This window comes from Eubalaena glacialis, chromosome 13, assembly GCF_028564815.1.
Source record: "Eubalaena glacialis isolate mEubGla1 chromosome 13, mEubGla1.1.hap2.+ XY, whole genome shotgun sequence".
NCBI lineage: Eukaryota > Metazoa > Chordata > Mammalia > Artiodactyla > Balaenidae > Eubalaena > Eubalaena glacialis.
In genome coordinates this window covers 73,035,649-73,061,694 of record NC_083728.1, presented here as the reverse complement: position 1 = coordinate 73,061,694, position 26,046 = coordinate 73,035,649, and the positions used below count along the sequence as shown (strand labels likewise).

The 26,046-nt window shown below is 42.1% G+C and overlaps 1 protein-coding gene across 2 annotated transcripts; it reads left to right on the top strand.

The window, feature by feature from the left end:
- The first annotated feature begins 802 nt into the window (after positions 1-802).
- On the top strand, positions 803-26,046 carry CDR2 (cerebellar degeneration related protein 2). Of its 2 annotated transcripts, XM_061208582.1 has the most exons (5): positions 803-1,022; positions 9,334-9,446; positions 21,597-21,745; positions 22,003-22,167; positions 24,045-26,044. In XM_061208582.1, exons 1-5 carry the CDS (start codon positions 944-946, stop codon positions 24,901-24,903), a joined length of 1,365 nt encoding a protein of 454 aa, XP_061064565.1. In that variant the 5' UTR covers positions 803-943; the 3' UTR covers positions 24,904-26,044. The 2 variants fall into 2 exon arrangements, with proteins under 2 accessions (XP_061064565.1, XP_061064564.1); XM_061208581.1 differs by lacking the exon at positions 9,334-9,446 and having other exon boundaries at positions 962-1,022; positions 24,045-26,046.

Genomic DNA, 26,046 nt, shown 5'->3' with positions numbered 1-26,046 from the left:
AGCTTCAACTGCACCCCTTCCTGCCCCCAGATACTCAGGTAGGTCTGAGGCCCACCATTTCAGGGGGAGTGAGTACAAATTCCCAGCGGGTTAGAGGCTCAGATATCAAGGAAAAAACAGCTAACTGCTCTAAACTTCCGACCGACCCTCAATTTCCCCGCACTAAGCAGAGCAAATCTGGGAGCCAAAAGACCAGTAGGGGCCGACGGGGCAGCGGACCTCGGTGTCCCAGCACTCCTCGCGCCTCCCGCCCGCAACTGCCCACTGCTCGGAGGCCGGACTCCTGCCCCTCACGCCCACGCAGCCCGTCCATCGGCCGGACACCCATCACAGGGGCCGCGGAGGCCGCCACCTCTTCACCCCAGCAACCCGAACGCACGCCCAGAAGCGACTCAAAGCAGAGGAGAGGGCGGGGCCTTCGGCCGCACCCCTTCGCCTTTTCCCGCCTCCTTTGTTTCCTTCGGAGTCTCCATTGGCTGCTTGCCCTTGAGCCCGGGCGAACCGCGGGCCTGCGGTGAGAAGCGATTGGACGACGTCGCCGCCGCTCGGCCGGCGGCCCGCTCACGATTGGCCGAGGCGCCGCCGGGGGTTTGAATCGCAGCCCCGGTCTGGGAGGGTTCTGCCGAAGTGCCACGTTGGGCCCGGCTGCGGCGTGAGGAGCCGGCTTGGAACGCCGGCTGGTGCGCTCGCGCCGGGGCGCTGGCCGTTGGGGTCGTTGGGCAGCGCGGGGCGAGTCGGGAAGCTGGTCCGCGGCGTGCGCTGCGGGCCGCCCCGCTGCGGCAGCGGCGGCGGGTGGCTGTGGTCGGGCGGCGCGGGCGGCGGCGGCGGGTCCCGCCAGAGGGCGGCTCTGGCTGAGTGCGGAGGGGCCGGCGGAGAGCCCGGGGCAGCGGCTGAGGCGGGCCGGCGGCGGCGGGGGCCGCTGCCCCTGGAAGAGCCGGCCGAGATGCTGGCGGAAAACCTGGTGGAGGAGTTTGAGATGAAAGAGGACGAGCCGTGGTACGACCACCAGGACCTCCAGCAAGGTGAGGGCGCAATCGCCAGGCGGGGCCTGGTCGGGGCGGCTGCCGGCTCGAGGCTACTCCTCCCGGCCGCGAAACTCTTAAAAAGTTGCTTTTGCTCGGGGCCCACCGATGCCAGGGGCGGGGTAGGTCTGGCGCTCACCTGGCGTTGGGACTGTCGCGCCTGCCCGTCCCACCCGGGAGGACTCCGCTTTGCGGGGCCCAGGCTTCTGCGCGGTAATCAGCGTCAGCATCATTAGCATCATCACCACCACTACTGCGTGTGCAGTGCTAACCGGGCGCCAGGCACCGTTTGAAGCGCTCTCCCCGGATTAATTGATTTAATCCCCACGGCGTTCCTCGGAGCAGAGAGGGGTGGCCCCTTACCGGGCTCGTGCCCCGCTTCCCCTCCGCCTCCGGGGGGAACCACAGCCGGGGCTCCCAGCGAATGTGAGCTGCTGCAGGTGTTAAGTCCCCGGGTGGCAGTGCTGTGTGGCAGGAACCGTGCCGAGCCCTTTGCACACATTTGATAGACACAATAACTCCGTGAGGGAGTAATTCGTGTTATCCCCATTTTCCAGATGGGGAAAGCGGAGGCTAAAGCGGCCAAATGACTTCCCTCAAGTTACGTGTGGGAGCAAGTATTTTTTTTAACTAATTTTTATTGGAGTACAGTTGATTTACAATGTTGTGTTAGTTTCTGCTGTACAGCAGTGTTTTTGAACCCACACACTCAGAATGAGGAGTCATCATAGTCACTGCCCAAACCCTGTCTCTTCTTCACCACCTGGTTTACAGCTTTTTCAGTTGGTGTTAGACTGTTGGGGGCGAAAAAAAACTGCTTATGCAGAGTAGTTTACCGGATGCCAAGTGAGATGACTTGAGGGCACTTCTACCTCTGCCACTTCCTTCACTTTGCACCCTAGCTTTTTAGTTAAAAACAGGCATTCCTGTCTTGGCCTGTCTTGGATTTCTTGTCTCCAGAGAAAACTTTAGAGCGGCCCTCAGTTTTGGAGCCAGTGCCACCCAGCTTTTTGCCTATTAATAGCAGGAACTTGCAGTTGGGAAACAGCGTTTGTGTGCCAGACACTGACGCGCCCTTCACACAGGTGCTCGTTTAATCCAACAAAGTTTCAGAGGTAGAAGTAGATACTGTTATTGGGGGAGCTAGGATTCCTCTCCAAACTCCAGAGCAAACTTTCTCAACCACTATACTGAATCCTGAATAATCCTCAGGAATTTTTTTCAGGCATCTTGTTTCAGCTGTTCTGTGTAAATCAACTTTTTCGCTCTAACTTGCACAAAAAATTAACATCTCATTTAGTTGAATAGTAAATGGCCATGGTGTTTGTTCCTGCTAACCACTGAATTTGGGGGGAAGAAAGAATGTAGGCTTGAATGACTCGTACTTAGAAAAGAAACATAAGGAATTCTTCTGGGGGGAAGGTGTTTTTTTTTTTAATTATTAACACCTTTAATTATTATTTATTTATTTAATTTTTTTTTTGGCTGTGTTGGGTCTTCGTTTCTGTGCGAGGGCTTCCTCTAGTTGCGGGAAGCGGGGGCCACTCTTCATTGCGGTGTGCGGGCCTCTCACTGTCGCGGCCTCTCTTGTTGCGGAGCACAGGCTCCAGATGCGCAGGCTCAGTAGTTGTGGCTCACGGGCCTAGTTGCTCCGCGGCATGTGGGATCTTACCAGACCAGGGCTCGAACCCGTGTCCCCTGCATTGGCAGGCAGATTCTCAACCACTGCGCCACCAGGGAAGCCCTGGAAGGTGATTTCTTAAATCAATATGTCGTGGCCTGTCACTTAAACCAAAGTAGTTCACCATTACGCTTATATAGTCTAAGCTATTCAGTGGCTGCAGTGCAGTATCTGCCATCATGTTCACAGCATCCACAAGGCAAATTTGTCTTACATCTTAACCTGTTTTCAGAATTCCCCCTAAGGATTGATGGCCTGGTTTGAAACTTTCTCCAGGATTTATGAGGCAGCCATTGTGCACTTGCAACATTTCCCTATAATAAATTAAGCAGTTTGTCCTATAATCAAAGCTAAATGGTTTTCTTTACTGTATTTAGAAAGTGTAGATCTGTATAGGCTCTTTTTTTTTTTTTTTTTTAATCTAGCACAATACTTAGCACGTAATAGAAGCTCGATTTTAACATTTGTTGAACTGAACTGAGGCACTCACACAGGATTATTGTTTTCATGGCTCTCTTCCGTCAGGTGCCTTAGTCCACACTGCACTTTCCCCCTGCGGGAGGTTGTTAGGAACAACTGGTTGTAATATTTCAATCTACTGAGGAGCAAATGTAACGTATTGGGGTTAGATGTGGAACTCTTTAACCTCTGATCGAAATGAAGTCATCAGGTGTTCAAGTTTAATGAAACCTTAAAGAGCACAGGTCCAAACCTCCTTAATGCCAATTTGCATTTGGAATTTGTTCTGTGCTTTTCAAAAGACTTTTACATCTGTTATCACGATGGACTTTGACATAACCCTGTGTGTCATAACTTAGTTTAAGTGTGTAGTGTAGGAATAGATGTGAAATTCCAACAATCATAACTGTGAATATGGCCTGTAAAAGAATGAAGGCTATAGTGTGAATAGAAGGGTATCTTTGTCCCAGTTTCATTAAATTATATGTTAAAGAACTCCTAAACTTCTAAAGGATTTTTTAAATTTGTTAATTTCTCAAAAATTTTATTTATTCTGTGCCAGCTGTTCATCCAGGCACTGGGGCCACAGTGCCTGTCCGCAAGATAGGATAGGCGGGATCCTACTCATTGATGGTCCAGGAACCTGTTGACTGGAGGAGACGCCACCTCCTGGTGTGTGCCTACTACATGTAGTGCCTGGCACAGGGAGAGCCCTCACTAGATAATTTTGCTGCTGAATAACGTTTGGGAGCAGGTCTGTCCTCTTAGATTGATAAGCAGATCTAGTGGGATTTTATCAAGTGCAGACATATGTCTGTTCATTTTTTAACATCCTCACTATTTATTTTACTGAGAGAGCCTTGTTTGGAGAGAGCTGCTAAAACAACTAAGATCCTGTTCTCAAAGTCATAGAACTACAGATTTTTTTCCTTTAGCAATAGAAGCATTATTTAAGTAGACTGAATCTCTGTACCAAAGTTTGCTTGGGGCATTCTTTTTAAAAATTAAAATTGCTGAAAGTTTCTAACCTCGGAAGGCTCTGGACTACCATTCATACCTTGTTAGAAACACGTAAAGCTGTGTGCAGGCAGAAGGAGAAAACCCTTTGCTTTTATAAAACACTTTGATGAAGAGACTGTCTTTTGTCAGAGGGCTGAGTTGGCACAGTGAGGACACTGACAGTGGTCTCTGGGGGTGAGATCCTTTCTGGGACAGCAGGAGCCTCCTGTGCAGGTAATGATGGTGCTAGCTCTGAAATGTGCCCCTGAGAACAAGGTGAAAAGACTTAAGAGACTGGGTTTTATTTTAGACCAGCTGCTATTATAATTGTCATTTGGTGAGCTGTGCAAGCTTAGAGTAAGGATTCGGGTTTCTACTATATGGTTCAGCAAATGAAATCTTAGTTTAAAGGAATCCTAAGATTTCTACTTCTTTTTAAGAGGAGCACATTTTCCATGTGAGCAACTAATTTGCTGAATCACTGGTCCTTAAAACTGACACCATCATTTTTCTTGATGTTTATATTCAGGTTTTTTGCTTTCCCAATTATAGTAACGTTGGCAACAGGGGTTGCACGGAAGCATCACCAAATGACGCATTTGGTTTAGCAATAGGAAAAGCTTTCAGCCTTAATGTTGTTGAATTACTGCTAGAGACTACAGCTAACATGGGACTATGTCGTCCTCGTATTTTTTTAAAAACTGAAGTAAAATAAGAAAAATGTAATAGCAGTGGGATTTAAAGATTTCAGAATTCTGGAAGGAAGGTCTTTTTTAAAAAATCACTTGACTGCTAGAGCTAATTTTTTGCCTAGAGCATAGGGCTGAGTAGAATATCTGTTTAAAGCTAACAGTTTACACTGTTAAAATAGATTATTATCACTTGCAAAGACTGATTAGTGGAAGAATATTAAACATGAAGGTATTGAAAAGTTGCAGTTCTCAAGCCTGCAGTTAATCTGTGGTATTTTTAGTGGCTGCCTATGCCAGTTCAGTAGGATTTAGAAAAGGCAACCTCTTAATGAAAATCCTTTTTGTAAGGTGAGATAAACAGGTGCATAAGGCTTCAAAACTATATTGTTTCCTTTTCTTTTATGTGTTAATTAAAAATAAAGGACATTTATTCTCCCATTCCCCCCACTAATTTGTTAGAAAACCTTCTTGGGCTCACTGCCAGCTTTTGGCTCCTTTTGGTTATGGAAGCCAGATGCTACACAACAGGAAATAAACTTTTTTTTTTTCTTAAGACCAAAAAAGACTCTTGTCTTTAAACTAACACATGAAGTAATATCCTGTTATACAGTGTGACTTCACAGACACTTTTTTGTAGTTGAGACTTGTTTTGCCAGAATTCTGTCCTAAACATCCTATGAAATATTTAGGAGACTGAGACTTCAGGTTACTGAGCCAGGCTGGGGCTTTGTTTAACTAGAAATAAGGATTGCGATAAGGACAAGTCTCAAATTCTTCTCTGTTTGCTATTTACTGGAAGAGTGCTATACTTGGCATCTCTTTCTGCAGCAGCAGGAAAAGGAAAGCTGCTCCTGGCTGGTATTAAGTAGCATAGGTAGTTTCCTAACTGAGGAAAATAGCTGAAGTGGTCTCAAGTTAGTCTTTATTCTGGAAGCGGTTTTGGCTCAGGTTTTGATTGCTAGATAAGAATATCTTTGGTGAGTCTCGGGTCCTTCCCAGTGAGGAATTACTCACTCCTTTACAGCAGGCCAGGAGAGACTTAAGTAATGTCTAGGTAATGTTTATATGCTTTGTCCTTAATAGTTCAGCGTGGTGGTTCCTATGTGGGGCTATGTATACACATTGCATACCCTCTGAGTACAAAATAATTATTTCTGGAACGTCTCAGCTGTACTTAGTTCCTTTTTCACTTAATGAAAACAAGATATTAACTTGCCTGGGGTTGTATATGCTTTCACTGGCAGCGCAGGCAGTAAAAGCCAAAGAGCTCAACTCTAGTTTCTCATTGCCATCCAGGAAAACAAGTGAAAAGATTAAGTACCTCAACTAGGAAGATTTGTACTCTCTACCTTAAACAAAGAAGTATATGGACATCTCTGTCAATAGACTTAAAATTGTGTGGATATGGATAATAGAGAATTGTGATGAAAGTTAGAATTGACAGTGGTTTATCTTTTGCTTGTGACTCACCATGTGGATTTGGTCAGGTTGCCTAGCATCTTTGTGCTTCTCGTTTGAAAATCTCGGCTAACTACCTTGAAAAGATATAAAAAATTAATGTCTCTTAAATGCTTTGAATGGTTTGTAAAGGGTTTTATGTCTTGTGAATACAAGATGTTATTTCATAGACTTGGTATCTGAAGTCTTAAGTACATTAATAGACATTGTTAATATTTAAATCACAAGAGAATGTATTTTAACACGTATCTAACAAAAGTATAAGGTTTTATTTTAAATGGGTGTAAAATGTTTTAAAATAGTGGTGTTTGGCGGGTTTTGCTGCTTTGTTTTTTCCTAAGGAGGGAAAACTAACCAAGCACAATGCTAATTATGCACTCAGACGGACAGTACCAGGTAACAAAAGTTGTTGCTTTTCTTTTACCACTTATTCTAGGTTACGTTTTAATATTGGTGTAATGAATAAATGTTAAACCTTATTTGTCAACCTCTAAAAATTGTTTTAAAATCATATGTGGCAAGGTTCACTGTTTTCATAATGAGTAATAATATTTTTCGACACTAAGTGAAATGACTTTCCATCATACTTAGAATAAAATCTAAACTTTCTTTCCCATGGCCAATAAAATTTTGTGTGATCTGATCCCTGCGTACTCCTCCAACTCCCATACCACTCTCCCGCAGTGTGCTTCCGTCACACTGGCTTTATGTTGGGCTGTGCAGTGTGCCAAGTTCTTTCCCGTCTTAGGGCCTCTGCCTGGCGTTTACATGGTGAGATCCTCCTCCTTCAAGCTTTAGCTAAAACATCTCCTAAGAAAGACTTTCCTTGTGACCTCCCTTTCTGAAGTAGATCCTTTGTACATTATCACCACACCCAGAGGTTTTTTCCTTTTTCTCTCTCGCATACCACATGCAATTGATTAACAAATCCTTTTAGCTCTACATTCAAAACATATCCAGAATCCTACACCTCTATTCATCTCCATCTCTGCCACTGTAGTCTAAGCCACCACCTTCTCTCACCCACATGATTGCAATATCCCTGTCACCCTCCCTCTCTTTGTCTCCTACTGACACACACACACACACACACACACACACACACACACACCCCTACCCCTCAAGCCTCATTGGCCTCCTTATTAGCCCCAGTCATGTTTGCCAGGTTTGCCTCTGCCTGGAATGCCGGTCCCCTAAGTAGATCTACGTGGGTCACGTATTCAGTTCCTTCACATCTTGAGTCTTATGTCACCCTTGTCGCCTGTTCTTTTTTTTTTTTATAAATTTATTTTTGGCTGCGTTGGGTCTTCACTGCTGCATGCGGGCTTTCTCTAGTTGTGGTGAGCGGGGGCTGCTCTTCGTTGCGGTGCGCGGGCTTCTCATTGCAGTGGCTTCTCTTGTTGAGGAGCATGGGCTCTAGGCGCACGGGCTTCAGTAGTTGTGGCGCACGGGCTTAGTTGCTCCGCAGCATGTGGGATCTTCCCGGACCAGGGCTCGAACCCGTGTCCCCTGCACTGGCAGGCGGATTCTTAACCACTGCGCCACCAGGGAAGCCCTTGTCGCCTGTTCTTAAATTTCAACCTCCCACATCCATACTCTTCCTGCCCCCTTCCTTCCTTTTTTGTTTTTTCTTTAGCACTTTTTGCTATCTAGTATATATTTTTTTCATGCTGTTTCTCCCAATAGAGTATAAGCTCCATGAAGGCAGGGAATTTTTTAGATAAGTTTATTCCTATATCCCCAGAACAGTGTCTGCTATTATTGAATTATGCATACATGTATGGATGAACAGTGTTTATCACAGTTTGCAAGTTTATTTACTTACTTGCTGTCTGCCTTCCCCCATTAATCTGGGAGTGTCAGGAAAGCAGGAAATTCATCCATTTATTCACCATTCTAGCCAAATCTTAGCATGGTGCCTAGCAACAAAATCATTCATTTGTGAATCAATGAATACTAATAATAACTTTGCCTGTGTATTGCAGCTTAGTTTGTAAAGTACTTCCTTATGTATTATCTCATTTGATTTTCAGAATCATATTGACAGGACAGTCATCTCTCTACACAAAATACTAAATGTAGGGACTATATTGAAAGTGTTAACCTGGTAAATGGCAATCAGAACTGGACCCCAGACCTTCCTACTCAGTTCAGTGCATTTCCCACTATATCAAAGGACCTCTCAAAGAAATTTACTATGCAGATAAGTGTTTCAGTCACCTGTGTTAGAACTATTGTCCTTTTTTGTATCACTAAATTTTTATTTCTGGGATTTATAACAAACAAATCCTGTCTTACGTGCATATATGCCTAAGAAGAGAGAGCTTTGAAAAATGAGGTTTAAAATAGAAATATGGTTCTTTGCTAAATGAAAGTATGAGCTATGACTGAGTTACCACACAAACTGTACTGCTGCTTTGCTTATCTGGTTTGCTCATCTTGGAGAAGGACATGAAGAGAAACAGATAAAAATGAGAGAGACCTGCGGCAATGTTCTTATCACTGATGTATCAATAGTTTTCCTTTTTGTGACTTAATCTTTAGTCCACTTAGGAGGCCAGGATCTGTAACAACACACTTTGCTTTGACAGTTGCATTCACAGCAGCCAGATTCCTGGGAACTTTAGAGACTACTGAAAGGTTTGCCTGTACTTTGGCTTAACAGTCCATCCAGAAAAGTAGACAATCAGGATATGATTAAGTCCAGTCCATTAGCAAATAATTATGATCTTAGATGTCACTATGCTGAATGATCATTCCTAAAGAAATGAATATCACTATTCTTCACGTCTTACAAGTAAGGGTACATCAAGAGTACATTACCTGGTAAAAGGCCCTAATACGACTGAATTTTAAGTAGAATCCAGGTTTCCTTCTGTGCCATTCCACCTTCCACTGGGATCTGACTTAAACTTTATATGTTGCGTTGGGTCTTGTTTCATTCTTAAAATAAAGGACTGGGTTATATAAAATGTTAAAGTGAGATCATTTGCACTGTTCTAAGATTTACTTGTTGTGCTAGATCTCCAACTTGCTGCTGAGCTTGGGAAGACATTACTGGATCGGAACACAGAGCTGGAGGATTCTCTTCAGCAGATGTACACAACCAATCAGGAGCAGTTACAGGAAATTGAGGTAATTTACTCAGTGGGAGAGTTACCTTTGAGGTGTGGTCTGTCGCTGCTCTGTCGCCAATCGTATTAAACTAAAATAACACTTGGAATTAAAAGCAGGGTTTAATTTCTAATATACACTTTTTTTAGAATAAAGAACCATTGGGAAGTGTGTGGAGGTTGACTTTTACTTTCTTTAAGCTTTCCCAACATGTAAGTCTGCTATGATGAAAGAAATTTCTCTCTTCACCCTTGGTGAAGTGTACTAGAAGTAAATGGTCCAGTATTTACAAGTATGTGAAGCAAAATAAAGCTGTGAATGTTATACTTAGTTTTTCACCTTTTTCTTTTTAAAATGAATTATGCAGTATTTGAGATCTGCGAAGAGGTACAAGAGAATAATGCAGTGAACACCCGTGTGCCCACCAAGCAGATTAAGAAAGAAAACCATCCACATTGTTGAGACTCTCTCTATAACCCCTCCTTGGCTGCATCCCCTCCCCCTAACCAAACACCATCCTAAATTTGATGAAAAATTTTAAAATTGTACTACCTCATTTCGTAATATGAAAGATGCTAGATTAAGGCTTTAAAATGGAGGTGCTGTCTTGTAAATAGTCCCATTAAAGTAGCCCAGTTATGTGTAGGCCAGGTGACTGTAAAGATGCTAGTTATGGATATTAACCAAACAATTGTCCTATTAGAACACTTCATGCCCCAAACTACCCTCCCACCCCCAAAAAGCATTGCACTTAAACTACAACTCCTTCTCCTGAAATTGGTACAGTAGGGGCTTCCCTGGTGGCACAGTGGTTAAGAATCTGCCTGCCAATGCAGGGGACACAAGTTCGAGCCCTGGTCTGGGAAGATCCCACATGCCGCGGAGCAACTAAACCTGTGCGCCACAGCTACTGAACCTGCGAGCCACAGCTACTGAGCCCGCGTGCCACAACTACTGAAGCCCGCAGGCCCCAGAGCCTGGTCTCCACAACAAGAGAAGCCACCACAATGAGAAGCCCACGCACTGCAATGAAGAGTGGCCCCTGCTCGCCACAACTAGCGAAAGCCTGCACACAGCAACGAACACCCAATGCAGCCAAAAATAAATAAATAAATTTAAAAAAAAAAAAGAAAAAAAAATTTGTACAGTAGAACCAGGACTCTTATGTCTATGTGCAGAAAAATATAAAAGACCTTAGAACACAGAAGCCATTCATCATGATCAGAACTTACTGAGTTTTGATTATATATTGAACCAGGTGCTAGAAATGCAAAGACGTGGAATAACATTGTCCTTGACTTCAATCAAAATTACACAGATTTCAGTTTTTGAATACAAATAAGCCTATCATCAAAATTAAGACAAATTTATTATTTCAGTATCCTTAATTTTACATAGTAGCCATAATTAAGATGCATACGGTAGATTCCCCTCCCCCCTTCATCAGGATTTATGAATTTAGCCAATGATGTGACTGAAATAGACCTTTATAATTCTCGGAAGGTGTATCTTGTAATGATATTGAAGTCACCAGCTATCATTTTTGGTATATTCTATATCAGAAGAGCATAGAACGTGCCATACCCAAAACTGAATAGAATTGGGCAGAAACCTAAAAATGCAGGAAAACCAGGCATTTTAAAACTATTAAACTAGCCAAATGTCATACATGATCAAGGAACTCATTCCTGTTTTGCTTCATAGATGTCGTTTTTCAACTCATTGGAAAATTTCATGGAGTGGTCCTAGGGCATATAAATGGAGATTACCGTATACCGTGAGGTACATTTATTTGTATTTGGGTAGAAACATAGTCTTAATACATTATATTGATGTTTTCCGTGAAAGCACCTATAAATCACTATAACTGAATACTATAATGCTTATTTTAGCACATTTTCCAAATATAGATGAAAAAAGTCCAAATATTTGTATAATTAGAGAATGATGCCTATTTGTTACTATAGGAGATGACAAACACAGTTACTTTATGATCTAAGTTACCTGTCTTTCTACCTTTATTTTCTTTTCTGTGGTATTGAAGATGATTAAACAGTTGAAACAGATCATTGACATTCTGAAAAAAATCCAAAGATCTTTGAAGAGTCTCCAAATCTACAAATAACACTCCACTATCTAAAGCCTTCAGTAAGATTTTTTTTTCCTTAAAAAATGTTTGTAATCAAGTTTTTACACGGATGTGGTTCCTTGGCCCCTGCAGTCACCTCTCCCCAACCCCCAATTCTTATAAGATGTTGAAAAGCATAATAGAAATGAAGTATCCAGGTCAGACCTTAATGATTAAATAAATATACAATTAAATATATGTGTAAAGCTAATTAAATAAATTTAGCCTGGATTACTTCCAGAAACATTTCCATGGATCTCTTGTTTCTGTAATAGAGCACATGGTGCACTGGTTCATAGATCCAAACATTGTAGCCTTCAACATTTCACTCTTTATCCAAAGCTATTTTTTGACTATGAACAACACTGTCTTAGATTTCTTCTCTGCCATTACGGTTGGCTTTCTTCTTTCTTTCTTTTTATAAATCACTTCCTGAAAGTCAATAGGAATGGGATGAAACAGGGAGATGAAATGGCAGTTCTGGCTAAGCCCGCTTACCAGCCAGAGGCCTCCCACAGACCAGCCTTACTGCCTGTTTGGTTCACACCTGGGCCCAGGCAGACTTGCAGATCACAACAGACTTCCAAGGTCTCCCTCTAGTAGTCTACAACAAGGAAAGCCTGACGCTCTTGTAAAAGTAACCAGGCAGCTGAAGAACCTAATTCTGTACTAAAAGATGACCCTTGCAATAGGTATAGTGCCTCTTATCATTATATCCTTTCGCAGCCCCCTAAACTTTATAAGGACTCTTTCCTTAATTCAAACCTTATGTCTTTTTTTTCTCTTTAAAGTAAACTTTTTTTTTTTTTTTTGGAAATATACATACAGAAAACGGCACAAATGCTAAGTATATAGTTCAGAGAATTTTCATAAACATACCCATGCAGCCAATACCCAGATAAGAAATGAGAACATTATCAGCTCTTCCAGTCACCACCCCCCCTAAACAGCACTCTAACACCCTAGATTAGTTTAGCCTGTCTTTGAACTTTACACAAATGGAATCACTTGTACAAGTTTTAAACTGACTGTTTAGAATGTTTATTGGGAGTTTTCCTGATTCGAAAAGTAATACATGATCATTTTTTAAATTTAGCAAAATATAGTTGAAAACCAAAAAGTAAGCTCTTATCCTACCAACCCAGAGAAATTTTAAATCAGCCAGAAAATGGTCCTGGAACAAGCTACTCAGAGTAGATGAAGAATGTGCAGAACTGGTGAAAACGCTAGGATAAAATCCCCAAAACTATGCAAAATTAATGCACAGAAATCTCTTGCATTCCTATACACTAATGATGAGAAATCTGAAAGAGAAATTAAGGAAACACTCCCATTTACCACTGCAACAAAAAGAATAAAATACCTAGGAATAAACCTACCTAAGGAGGTAAAAGACCTGTATGCAGAAAACTATAAGACACTGATGAAAAAAATTAAAGATGGAGAGATATACCATGTCCTTGGATTGGAAGAATCAATATTGTGAAAATGACTATACTACCCAAAGCAATCTACAGATTCAATGCGATCCCTATCAAACTACCAATGGCATTTTTCACAGAACTAGAACAAAAAATTTCACAATTTGTATGGAAACACAAAAGACCCCGAATAGCCAAAGCAATCTTGAGGAAGAAAAACGGAGCTGGAGGAATCAGGCTCCCTGACTTCAGACTATACTACAAAGCTACAGTAATCAAGACAGTATGGTACTGGAACAAAAACAGAAATATCGATCAGTGGAACAGTATAGAAAGCCCAGAGATAAACCCATGCACATATGGTCACCTTATCTTTGATAAAGGAGGCAAGAATATACAATGGAGAAAAGACAGCCTCTTGAATAAGTGGTGCTGGGAAAACTGGACAGCTACATGTAAAAGAATGAAATTAGAACACTCCCTAACACCATACACAAAAATAAACTCAAAATGGATTAAAGACCTAAATGTAAGGCCAGACACTATAAAACACTTAGAGGAAGACCTAGGCAGAACACTCTGTGACATAAATCACAGCAAGATCCTTATTGACCCAGCTCCTAGAGAAATGGAAATAAAAACAAAAATAAACAAATGGGAACTAATGAAACTTAAAAGCTTTTGCACAGCACAGGAAACCATAAACAAGACAAAAAGACAACCCTCGGAATGGGAGAAAATATTTGCAAACGAAGCAACTGACAAAGGATTAATCTCCAAAATATACAAGCAGCTCATGCAGCTCAATATCAAAAAAACAATCCAATCCAAAAAAGGGCAGAAGACCTAAATAGACATTTCTCCAAAGAAGATATACGGATTGCCAACAGACACATGAAAGGATGCTCAACATCACTAATCATTAGAGAAATGCAAATCAAAAGTACAATGAGGTATCACCTCACACTGGTCAGAATGGCCATCATCAAAAAATCTACAAACAGTAAATGCTGGAGAGGGCGTGGAGAAAAGGGAACCTCCTGAACTGTTGGTGAGAATGTAAATTGATACAGCCACTATGGAGAACAGGATGGAGGTTCCTTAAAAAACTAAAAATAGAACTACCATACGACCCAGCATAATCCCACTACTGGGCATATACCCTGAGAAAACCATAATTCAAAGAGTCATGAATCGCCATGTTCATTGCAGCACTATTTACAATAGCCAGGACATGGAAGCAACCTAAGTGTCCATCAACAGATGGATGGATACAGAAAATGTGGCACATATATACAATGGAATATTACTCAGCCATAAAAAGAAACGAAATTGAGTTATTTGTAGTGAGGTGGATGGACCTAGAGTCGGTCACACAGAGTGAAGTCAGAAACAGAGAAACAAATACCGTATGCTAACGTATGTATATGGAATCTTAAAAAAAATGGTTCTTATGGACCTAGGGGCAGGACAGGAATAAAGACGTAGATGTAGAGAATGGACTTGAGGACACGGGGAGGGGGGAGGGTAAGCTGGGACGAAGTGAGAGAGTGGCATGGACATATATATACTACCAAATGTAAAATAGATAGTAAGTGGGAAGCAGCCGCATAGCACAGGGAGATCAGCTCGGTGCCTTGTGACCACCTAGAGGGGTGGGATAGGGAGGGTGGGAGGGAGGGGATATGGGGATATATGTATACGTATAGCTGATTTACTTTGTTATACAGCAGAAACTAACACACAGTTGTAAAGCAATTACACTCCAATAAAGATGTTAAAAAAAAAAAAATCCCCCAAACTGTGACTCATTATGGAAATAGACAACTAGGAAACTGTGAAAGGATATTTTCTCAGTAGAACTACAAGTATGCTTTCAAAGACTGTTAACGGGTTTCAAACAGTCCTCATAAAAATTAGTATTTTGTTAGGCATTGTTTTTAATGTAAAAAAAAATGATTAAATAAACGTTGAAAGTAATGATTGGCTTCAGAGATGCCTATAGCCTGTGTGACTTTTACTCAGCATCTAATTTTTCAAGATTCCAGAGCAAGTTTTTCTCTCCTGAATGAGGGGGTGGAGAGAAGCTTTGGGGAGTAATGAGATCTGACACATCAGACACAATCGGATTCTCGTAACGTTTTCTACAATTGTGTGAGCAGCCCACAGCCTTGTGTTTCTGTTGCTTCTCTGCTTGGAAACCTGCATTATCCCCACAGGAGTCAAAGAAGTCTGGCCTTAGAGGTGTCCCTTCTTTCAAAAGCTCATGTCTTCCTTGGAAATTTTAAAGCATTTTGTGCTTCCCCTATGACATTTATCGATATTCTACTATATATTACACTTATGTCTTGATTTGTTTTATTCTCTTTCTCTCCCCCTGCCACCTCCCCATTTTCCGTTGCAACATTGAAGGCTGTTGTTGTGTTTATTCATGGTCTTTGGAACATAGTAGGTAATCACTGAATACTTGTTCAAATCAGTATCTTAACAGAGGACAGGTAAGCAGTTTACGAAGCACTTCCAATAATTCCTAAACTGTGGGTTTCCACCTCCGGAGATTTTGAAAGGAGGTGGAAGGAGCTCTGGCCTCAGTGTTAGAATGTTCAGACTTAAGCCCTTAATTCTATAGCAAATAGCTGGACTTTAGGCCTGTGAATTACCTCTCAGATCCTCTTTGCTCCGCTGTGTAATTGTGATAAGAATGCTTGCATGACATTGGTACAGAGTTGTTCTGAGGTGATGAGATTATGTGTGTGTATATATTTTGGACAGTATAAATGGTTGCACAGTTTATTTATCTGTGTTTTAAGAATTTTAGTAATGAAAATCTTAATTCTGAAAAAAATAAATCCTTTTCAATTATTGGAAAATAGATCTTAAGAACAAGCCAAGCTTTTAATAGTGAGATTATAGGTGGTTTTTATTTTCATATTCATACTTTTTAATTTTTTCCTAAATTTCCTTCAGGGGAAATATAATATTTTAATCAGGAAAGAAGTTTTTCAAAGGTAATGGGAAATATTTCTTCAGTATTATGGAAGGTCATTTCGATACTAAATTCAGAGGATTTGGGCTGTAATCCTTAATATAAGGATAATCCCAACACTGCATAAAAGCTGAATTTCCATTCCATTCCTTATGAGTTTTTAGTTTGGTTGTGTCTGTCTTTTCCAGCATTCCAGGTCAGGGTTCTACAGTTGCAGACAGGTGTTAATATAATCCTGCTGGCCTTTTTCAAAAGTTTGCCTGAATTGTAAAGGTGGCCTATTTATAGCTTTTTCACATAACCTGAACCTTTTACTCCTAGTTGAGGTGACATTCTGTACAAATTCTAAGACAAGTGGGAGATAACCCACGGAACTTAAACTTTGACACTCTTGCCTATAAGTTGACATTTTTGCCTGTGTTTTTGCTACCCCCATGTTCCCCTCCCTCCACTGTTTAGCTTAAATATCCCCTCATCACCCACCCCTGTTTAATATGACAAATACTTTTGTACTCGATCTCTTTTTGGCACTTGAATTTTAGGATCTTGGCAATCCAGACAGGTTCATTTGAGGCTATGATCAAAGATTCTGAATTGAGAAAACCAGAACATGAGAAGCATAGCCATACCTTTAAATGAAGGGTAGAAAATAAGCTAACCCATTTCCTTGTAGAATCAGAAAAAATTTGATTAAATACTAATTTGAAGTTTTAGAGGCCAAGCCTTAAAGCAGTGTCTGACTACGTGGATTCTGATTCTCTGGCCTCACATCAGTACTTGCTGAGAGAGCTAAAAATTTTTCTTTTAAGTTGCTGACCAATTTAGTCAGATTCCTTTGTTAGGTAACCTATCACAGGTTCGTGGAGAAGTGAAGGGCTTTTCTGATTAGTTTTGATTTAATCATAATAAGATTAAACTCCTACCACGTGAAAACAAGCTTCCTGCCATTCTTTAGATTGTCCTTAAAGCCAAGTCCTCTAAGACCAAAATATCACAAGTTCTTCCTAAATGGTTTCACTGTGTTTTTTTCCCCCTACAGGTTTTTATATATCAAATGAGGGGGACCTACTGCAGTTTTCTAAACAGCCTCTTTGTACTTATTTACATATTGACTTATTTCCTTTATGTCGGCCACGACTCTTAATTTGAATATTATATCTTTAAAAAGGGACACATCTTGGGGCCCATGTAAGAGAGACTGGTAAAAAATGTCTCTTTCAGATTGCTGAGGCATACCTGTGCCATGGGAATAAACACAGAGAAATTGTCCATAAATGGAGCAAGAGGGGAAAGAATTAGTATCTAATAGGGCCTTTTCCCAAAAGGGCTATAGCCAAAGCCATTCTCAAACTCTTTGAAAGAAGGCTCTCGACATTCCAGCAGTCTGAGTTGTGGTACCAAGCATGACCTGTTGTGAAGAGAGGTCTAGAAATGGCCATTAGCCAATATTTGTTTAGTCCCTACTGTGTATCAAGAATTGTGCTAAATGGACTAGATGTGTAAGAGCCTTCCCTTCTTCAAGGAGGGTTAGGAAGACTGTGACATTAACAAGTAAGCAATTTGGTTGTTTATTATTAAGTGTGAAGTGTTTTGAGGGAAATTAATAGAGTGCCTTGGGAGTGGTGTTGCTTTAGACGGGCTGGTCTAGAAAGGCTTCTGAAGCCTTTATGTTTGCATGGAGGCCTAAAGGATAATCTTGAGTTTTTTGGCCATCTTTGTGCTGTGGATCCCTTTGGCTATCTCGTGACTCTAAGATGAACCTCTTAAAATACATAAAATACATAAAATTACAGAGGGAATCGGTTATATTGAAATGACTATCAAAATATTGAAAAAATAAATTTGTGATATATTAATAGAAGTGTTTATTAATTCATTAAATACCAAGATCTAATAGCAATCTAAAAACTGTCATTTCAAATAGTGATGAGATAAATCAAGATTTCTGCAGCCACTATCATGTGCTATGGAAACATCTGTGATTCCTGTAAGTGATGAAGTCCTAAGTACTCCTCATACTACTGGTGGTTTGTTGCCTCCATTCATAATTGAAGAAAATGCTAAATTTCAATTAGAAGTTAGTGAAAATGAAGGTGTAACTTTTCTCCCATCCAAGTTCGTGGACCCTGTCAATTCAACCCGTGGACCTCAGGTCAAGAGCTGCTGGATTAGATGGAGCCAGCCAGGAAAGGCGAGGCCCCTGGGAGAAGGGAGATTGGGTAATAAAGGCCCTAAAGGAAGGGGGAGCTTGCCTTAAAGGGAGGCAACTCCACAATTTCAAGATAAAGGTACCCCCTGAGGGTGAAATAAGGACTACATATGAAGCTGGAAAAACCATTTAAGAGATGGGAAAATGTTAACACTGAAACATATTAAGGAATTGTTGGGGTTTTTAAAAGTGTGATTGGAATTGTGGTTAAAATGAGGTCTTATCGCTTAGAAGTATATAAATATGTATACTTAAATTAAGATGTCTTGGATTTGCTTTAAATTGATTGGGGATGAGGGGAGTGGAAAAGTAGAGATGAAACGAGATTGTGTATTGATAATTGTGAAACTGGATGATGGATAGATGAGGGTTCATTAAACCATTTTTCTGCATTTATATATGTTTGAAATTATCCATTTTAACAAGTTTTTTAAATGCAGTGGATAAGATGAGCCATCTGTAGAGAATCAGTATTTGGGTGGGCTGAGAATTTAGGAAGGAGCACTCAATTATATAAGTAGTAAATACCTTCAGGGAATTATGATTGTAGGAACATGTCAAAATATAACATGATAAAGAATGCTGTTGTGATACAGTTAAAATATAGCCTAATTTTTGTGAATAACTGCAATTAAATTAAGTCCTAAGAAGGGAAATGGTATACATTAAGCTTAAGAATCGTTGTCGATCCAAGTGAATGTTTATGTCTCCTGGACCCAAGAGAAAGAGACATTGGGTTGGGGGAGGGGAGGCTTCCAGCATTTTCCATGTCCAAGATCAACATTTCTCTAATAAGTGTGATCCATGGACCACTTGTACTAACATCACCTGGGGTTTTTACTAAAAATGCAGAATCCTGGCTCTACCACAGTCTCATTGACTCAGAATTTTAGGGGAAAGGGGCCCAGATTCCTATACTTGAATAAATCCCCCAGTTGAATTTTAGCACATGTAAAGTTTGAAAACGCATAACTGTAGATAAGGATGAAATAGCTACTCTTATCGAGCAATTTTACCATTTGCGAGATACCATGCTGAACCCTTCCCTCATATTAACCTCACAGCAACCTTGTGAGGTAGGTGATGAGGAAGTCTCACCTTAGAAAAACTAAGTTACTTACGGGAGGTCACCCAGTTAGCAATGGCAAAGTAGGACTTCAAACCAAATTCCAACCCCACAGCCTGTGCTCTTAGCTTCTGTACTGCTGCCTCCCATCAGGCCATCTCTCTTCTCTGATCCTGTGCCCACCAAGACTTGCATGGGAATTGGCCTCCCACCTGCCCTCTGTGGGGCAGATGTGTCCTACGGAGGATGCGACTATTCCAATCACTAGGCAGGGACAGCTCCTGTGGTAACTTAATAATTAAGTGTCTGGTCTGTGCATTAGACTTTTTTTAGGTTGTTGTGAATCAGTCCCAAAGAGTACTTGAGATCTTATACTTGACATAAAGTAGCTTGCAAAATTTCTGCAGCTATTATATACATTCCTATGTTCTAAACCTTTTTCTACTCCAGTATTCCAAAGAGATTGAAAACATTCCCTACCAGTGACAGGAATCTACCAGGACATTGCCAGCCAGAGGGCAGGATTACAGGCACACTTCTAGGAGAAGCTGGTGGGGATTGAGGGAGTGAAGAATAAACACAGGCTTTTACAGGGGCTATGCTGTGTGCTCACTCCATCTCATTTAATACTTTCAATCCTATAAGGTGGGTACTAACGGATCCACAATTTATTTTCAATTCTGAACCCAAAAAGCTCTATAAAAACAAGATTTTTTTCTTAAGTAGGCAACAAATTCATTTGACAGCAAACCCTGACCTGAACTCATGTGAGGCTGTTTATAATCTTTATTCATACTTTTGATGAGAATATTAATGCTTGATAACAGGTTGCTACCCAACCCTCACTGGGATGTTATAAAGTGTGTGTCGTCTTCCTAAAATTTAAAGAATTTTCCAAAACACTTTTGGCCAAGAATTTCCGATGAGAAGGTATGAGAATTAGGTGTTTTCTCAACACATTGCTACTGAGCTATGTAACTAGTTTGAAAAAAGGCCTCATATACTTTTTTCAACTCTGCCACACCACTGCCATTTAAAGAGCCCACTGGAAGTCATATAGCCCTCTTCAGGTGGAGTTGAGTCGGAGGGGAAACAAGGAAACGTAACATTGAGGCATTAAGGTTGTGACTATTCCTCTTTATCCTTGGCCATTTAGAAAGCAGTCTTAGCAGTACCAAAATAAATAATCTGGCAAGTTTCTCACAAATAAGGATTATGGTGACAACATTCTCACAGAATTAAAAATATCTTTGAATAATACTAAGTTTAAAATATCTTTTTCTGGTTAAATCAATATTTTTTCCCTGTTCTTTGTCCAGAATGTCTCACCCAGAGGAAAAAAAATTAAAATTTTTTCAAGCGAAAATCATCTAAAATCCTCCTCTTTAGGCTTCTCTTATGTCTATAAAACATATTTTTGTTTAAACATTGATCATGTATTCCATGCTTTTTCTCTTGTGGGATTATCGTGTCTCACTTAGATTTTCCTGTCAGATATTAATTTTATGTGTGTTTTGTGCTTTGTAAGAGTAGAACAGCCTTATGATACACGAGATGTTGGTGAGCTTTAGGGAAACTAAGCATATAAAGGATGGCTTGTACTCAGTTCTTATTAAGGAAAGTAGTTTAATTGAGATTTAAAGTTCTTCTTTTCATAAAATAAACCTGTGGTATTGTGGTATAATGAAAATCATATATTTGACCTTTGTCCCCATGTCCTGGTGTAGCCCTCCTAAATCCCTTGGAATTTCCTGAATGATAGGATAGAGACTGGTTGCCAGAGGGACCAACCACATGATTAGAGGGTTAGAACTTTCAGCCCAATCCCCAACCTCTGGAGAGGGGTCAGGGACTGGAGATTGAGTTCATTCACCAGTGGCCAGTGATTGAATGGATCATGTCTGTGCAGTGAAGCTGGGTTTCCGGGTTGGTGAACACGTGGATGTGCTGGGAGGGTGGTGCATCTGGAGAGGGCAAGAAAGCCCCGCACTGCTCTCCACCCCCATCCCTGCCCTGCGCATCTCTTCCCTTTGGCTGTTCCTTAGTTGTATTCTTTATAATAAAGCAGTAAGTGTAAGTAAATCCCTTTCCTGAGTTCTGTGAGTTGTTTCAGCGAATTACTGAACCTGAGGGGAGGTCATGGGAACCCCCAAATTTACAGCTGGTTGTTTGAATGTACGGGTGGTCCCTGGGACTTGCCAACAGCACCTGAACTGGGGGCAGTTTTGTGGGACTGAGTCCTTATAACTGCAGGTAGTTAAGTGTCAGAATTGAATTGAATTGTGGGATACAGTTGGTGCTGGAATGCTGCAGGTATCTTATCTGTTTAACGTGTAAACTGGTCACAATCATCTCTTCCAGTATCTGACCAAGCAGGTGGAGCTTCTGCGGCAGATGAATGAACAGCACGCAAAGGTTTATGAGCAATTAGATGTCACCGCAAGGGAACTGGAAGAAACAAATCAAAAGCTCGTTGCTGACAGCAAGGCCTCACAGCAGAAGATTCTGAGGTAAAGTTCTTAGAATCCATCGAAGAAGCCCTAGGAGAAGTCGTTTAGTATAAACTAGAATAGAGCATGGCTGTAGTGGGTTTGGGTCAATATGGGGTAAGGTTTAATTTAATTCTCTGTGGAGAATAGAGATTAAATAGAAGTCTTTTCCAATTATGGAAGCCCAGTTTGAGTGGCTGGCAGCTAATCTCTCCTCACTGCTTATGCCCTTAATTTAATATGACAAGCAGCAATTGGCTTCTGTCTGTTCCTCGCAGTCTGACTGAAACAATTGAATGCCTACAAACCAACATTGATCACCTCCAGAGCCAAGTGGAGGAGCTGAAGTCATCTGGCCAAGGGAGAAGGAGCCAGGGGAAGCATGACCGGGAGAAATCGGCACCCAGCTTCTCGTCTCTGAAAGAGCTGTATGACCTCCGCCAGTAAGAGCCTGCCTTTCCGTGGCATTTGCAAGCAGGAGAGCATCTCGCGTCACTGACACATTCTGGATTCCCGTAGATTAAAAGTACCCTTTTAGGAAATGCCACTTGGCTATTAGACCACCGGTGGTTTGAACAAAACCACTTAATTTAAACATACAAATGATTGAGTTCTTGGGTTTTAGTAATTCTGTGAACACTTATTTTTGAAAGTCTCGTGAGTATTTATTTTAGTGCTTTTAATGTGTTAAATCTTAATTTTTTTTTTTTATAAATTTATTTATTTATTTTTAGCTGTGTTGGGTCTTTGTTTCTGTGCGAGGGCTTTCTCTAGTTGCGGCGAGCGGGGGCCACTCTTCATTGCAGTGCGCGGGCCTCTCACTATCGCGACCTCTCTTGTTGCGGAGCACGGGCTCCAGACGCGCAGGCTCAGTAGTTGTGGCTCACGGGCCCAGTTGCTCCGCGGCATGTAGGATCTTCCCAGACCAGGGCTCGAACCCGTGTCCCCTGCATTGGCAGGCAGATTCTCAACCACTGTGCCACCAGGGAAGCCCTAAATCTTAATTTAAAATAAGGTGCAGTACTTCTGATAGACTACAGATTTTGGGGTTGTATTTCACATTCCAGTGAAGAAAAAAATTGAAAATTCAGTAAAACAGAAATCCAGGCAGGGCTTCCCTGGTGGTGCAGTGGTTAAGAATCTGCCTGCCAATGCAGGGGACACGGGTTCGAGCCCTGGTCTGGGAAGATCCCACATGCCGCGGAGCAACTAGGCCCGTGAGCCACAGCTACTGAGCCTGCGCGTCTGGAGCCTGTGCCCCGCAATAAGAGAGGCCGCGACAGTGAAAGGCCAACGCACCGCGATGAAGAGTGGCCCCCGCTTGCCGCAACTAGAGAAAGCCCTCGCACAGAAACAAAGACCCAACACAGCCAAAAATAAATAAATTAATTAATTAATTAAAAAAAACAAAAAAAACAAACAAACAAACAAAAAAAAAATCCAGGCAAACAGAAGGTTTTTTTGCCTGCAGAAATGCCTTTACAATATAGAGTTCTGAGGTTGAATCTTTATTTAAGAACTATTTCTTGAGCACCTGTTGTAAGGCAGGTGCTAATGCCAGATGTCAGGAGTGGTGAGCAAAACAGACAAAGTTCCTGCCCTCGTGGAGGTTTCAGTCTCATGAAGAGGCAGATAAGCAAATAATCACACAAATAAGTACAGTTACAAGTTGCCTAGGAGTCTGAAGAGGCGAGAGACCAGCCCATGCATTTGGTGGTCCTCAGCGTCGACTGTTCACCAGGTCACCTGTGCGGCTTTTCACTGCCAAACCAGCGACGCCCTCAGGCCTAATCAGAATCTCTAGGTGTGAGAAAAAGGCTGCCCAGGTGTTTCTGATATGTGTTTGTGGTTTAAAAATCACTGCAGCAGTGGTTCTGTCTTAGCTGTATATTATGAATCACATGACGAGCTTTTTTTAAAAAAAAAAAAAATACTCAAGTCCAGGTGGCAGACCAGCTAGGTCAGAATCTATGTGGGCGGGACCCAGGCTTCAGTAGTTTTTAAGACTGCCCAGGTAATTCTAATCTGCAGCCAAGACTGAGCACCACTGGCTGTTCTGATTTCCTCACAGTATCAGTCGTACAGCTGGTCTTTGGGAATGGATGTTCTGTAGTATTTTTAATGTTCAAAAAAAATTTGAAAGTCACAGAACGTGTGTTTTCTCACATGTGTTCACTTTAGCCACTGCTCTGGTGCGGAGCAGGCAAAACATCAGTCACGTCACGGCTCCTCAAAAATAGGTAGTTGCAAAAAATCATCAGTCTCCCTCTTTGCATTCTCAGTTGACCTGTGTAATAGATTCTTTCGACATTTTCCCCAGGCACTTCGTGTACGATCATGTGTTTGCCGAGAAGATCACTTCCTTACAAAGTCAGCAAAGCCCTGATGAAGAAGAAAACGAGCACTTGAAGAAAACAGTGACAATGTTGCAGGCGCAGCTGAGCCTGGAGCGGCAGAAGCGGGCGGCCGTGGAGGAGGAGTGTGGGCTGGTGCTGAAGGAGAACAGCGAGCTGGAGCGGCAGCTGGGGGCCGCGGACGCCTGCCGAGCCCGCGTGCTGGAGCTGGAGGCCGAGGTGGCGGGCATGCGGCAGATGTTGCAGTCGGAGCATCCTTTTGTGAACGGGGTTGAGAAGCTGGTGCCGGACTCTCTGTTTGTCCCTGTCAAGGAGCCCAGCCAGAGCCTGCTGGACGAGATGCTCCTGACCGTGCCCGAAGCACACAGAAAGCCTCTCAAGCGCAGCAGCAGTGAGACGGTGCTGAGCAGCCTGGCGGGCGGCGACATTGTGAAGGGCCACGAGGAGACCTGCATCCGGAGGGCCAAGGCCGTGAAGCAGAGGGGCGTCTCCCTCCTGCACGAGGTGGACACGCAGTACAGTGCCCTCAAGGTGAAGTACGAGGAGCTTCTGAAGAAGTGCCAGCAGGAGGAGGACTCCCTGTCCCACAAGGCTGTGCAGACCTCCAGGGCCAAGGACCCGGCTGCAGTGAGCGCCCAGCCTGAGCCTGGCACCCTTGGCTGGGAACCGGCCTCTGTCACCCCAGAGCCCATCAGTTCCCCCACCACCTCGACGCCACCAGAATACAAAGTGCTTTTTAAGGAGATCTTTAGTTGCATCAAGAAAACTAAACAGGAAATAGACGAACAGAGAACAAAATACCGATCTCTCTCTTCTCATTCCTAAGTGAACCGCCAGCTCCACTACTAATTGGCCTGTTTCCTATCACCTCTCTCTCCCACTCACACAAGTGTGTGTAGACCCCAAAGCCTGATACTGTTCCTGACGTTTGCCTCATTGCTTTGCTTATTTAGCAAATGCATACAGCGAGGGAGGAAGGTGGCTACCGGTGGCAGTTGTATAATCGAGTTCCATTTAAGCTCCTCAGTAAATCCCATGACAAACTGGCCTCTGGGTGGCGTGATAATTAGGTTGTGATTCCTTGAAAAACCCCAGAACCAGTGGAGGGAAAATATGTGCTCCTGGAGAAGTAGGCCTGGAGTAACTGTAGTATATAGTGTATATATATATATATATTTATATATACATACGTAGTGTATATTATATAGGGGAAAGGGCAGAGCTGAAACAAAGCTAAGGCAATTCCTACTGCCTCCTTGCTTAACTTCTGAAAACTATGTAGAAGTCAGATGGCTGCCAAGTGAAAATATCTTTTGCAAACACTGTTGGATACTGTGAATTCATTAAGAAGAATGTTCAGGAGAAAGCAGGGGTCTAATCCAAAATACATGGCATTAACAAATACTCCAAGCCTTTGAGTTTGTTACATGGGCTACCAGTTGAACTGTGACTGACAGGTAATCCTAATACATTTTAGTCTAACTGAATACCAAACTAAAAGGGCAAGCTCTGGTTGGCCCAGTTAGCTTGTTAGAGCCCTGGAGGGCCTCTTCCCCACATTCAAATGTTTTTACTCAAAGCTGTAGTGGTTAGGATAGGCAAATCATTCTTTTCTTAAATTCAGACTAAAGGGGCGAGATGAAACCCGTACCCGCACTGTGCTGTCTGAGCTGGCTAGCCTGCCAGCCTCAGGCCGCTCCTACTCACTTCCTACCATTCCTGTAAATGTTTGTGACTTGCCGCAGGAATTCCTGTCTGCCACTTTATTAAACAGTGTTGCTGTCCTGACTGTGGAAATAACGCTCATCCTCTCACTTGCATACTTTTAATTTAAAACTATTTAAGAGAACTGAGGTTCCATTTATTGTGTATATTTTTCTAAAAATCAAAACTACCTATGAAAATGAACAAATGGATCAATTGCTTGTTATTTTAAGCTTAAGCCATTTCACTGTTATTACCAACTTT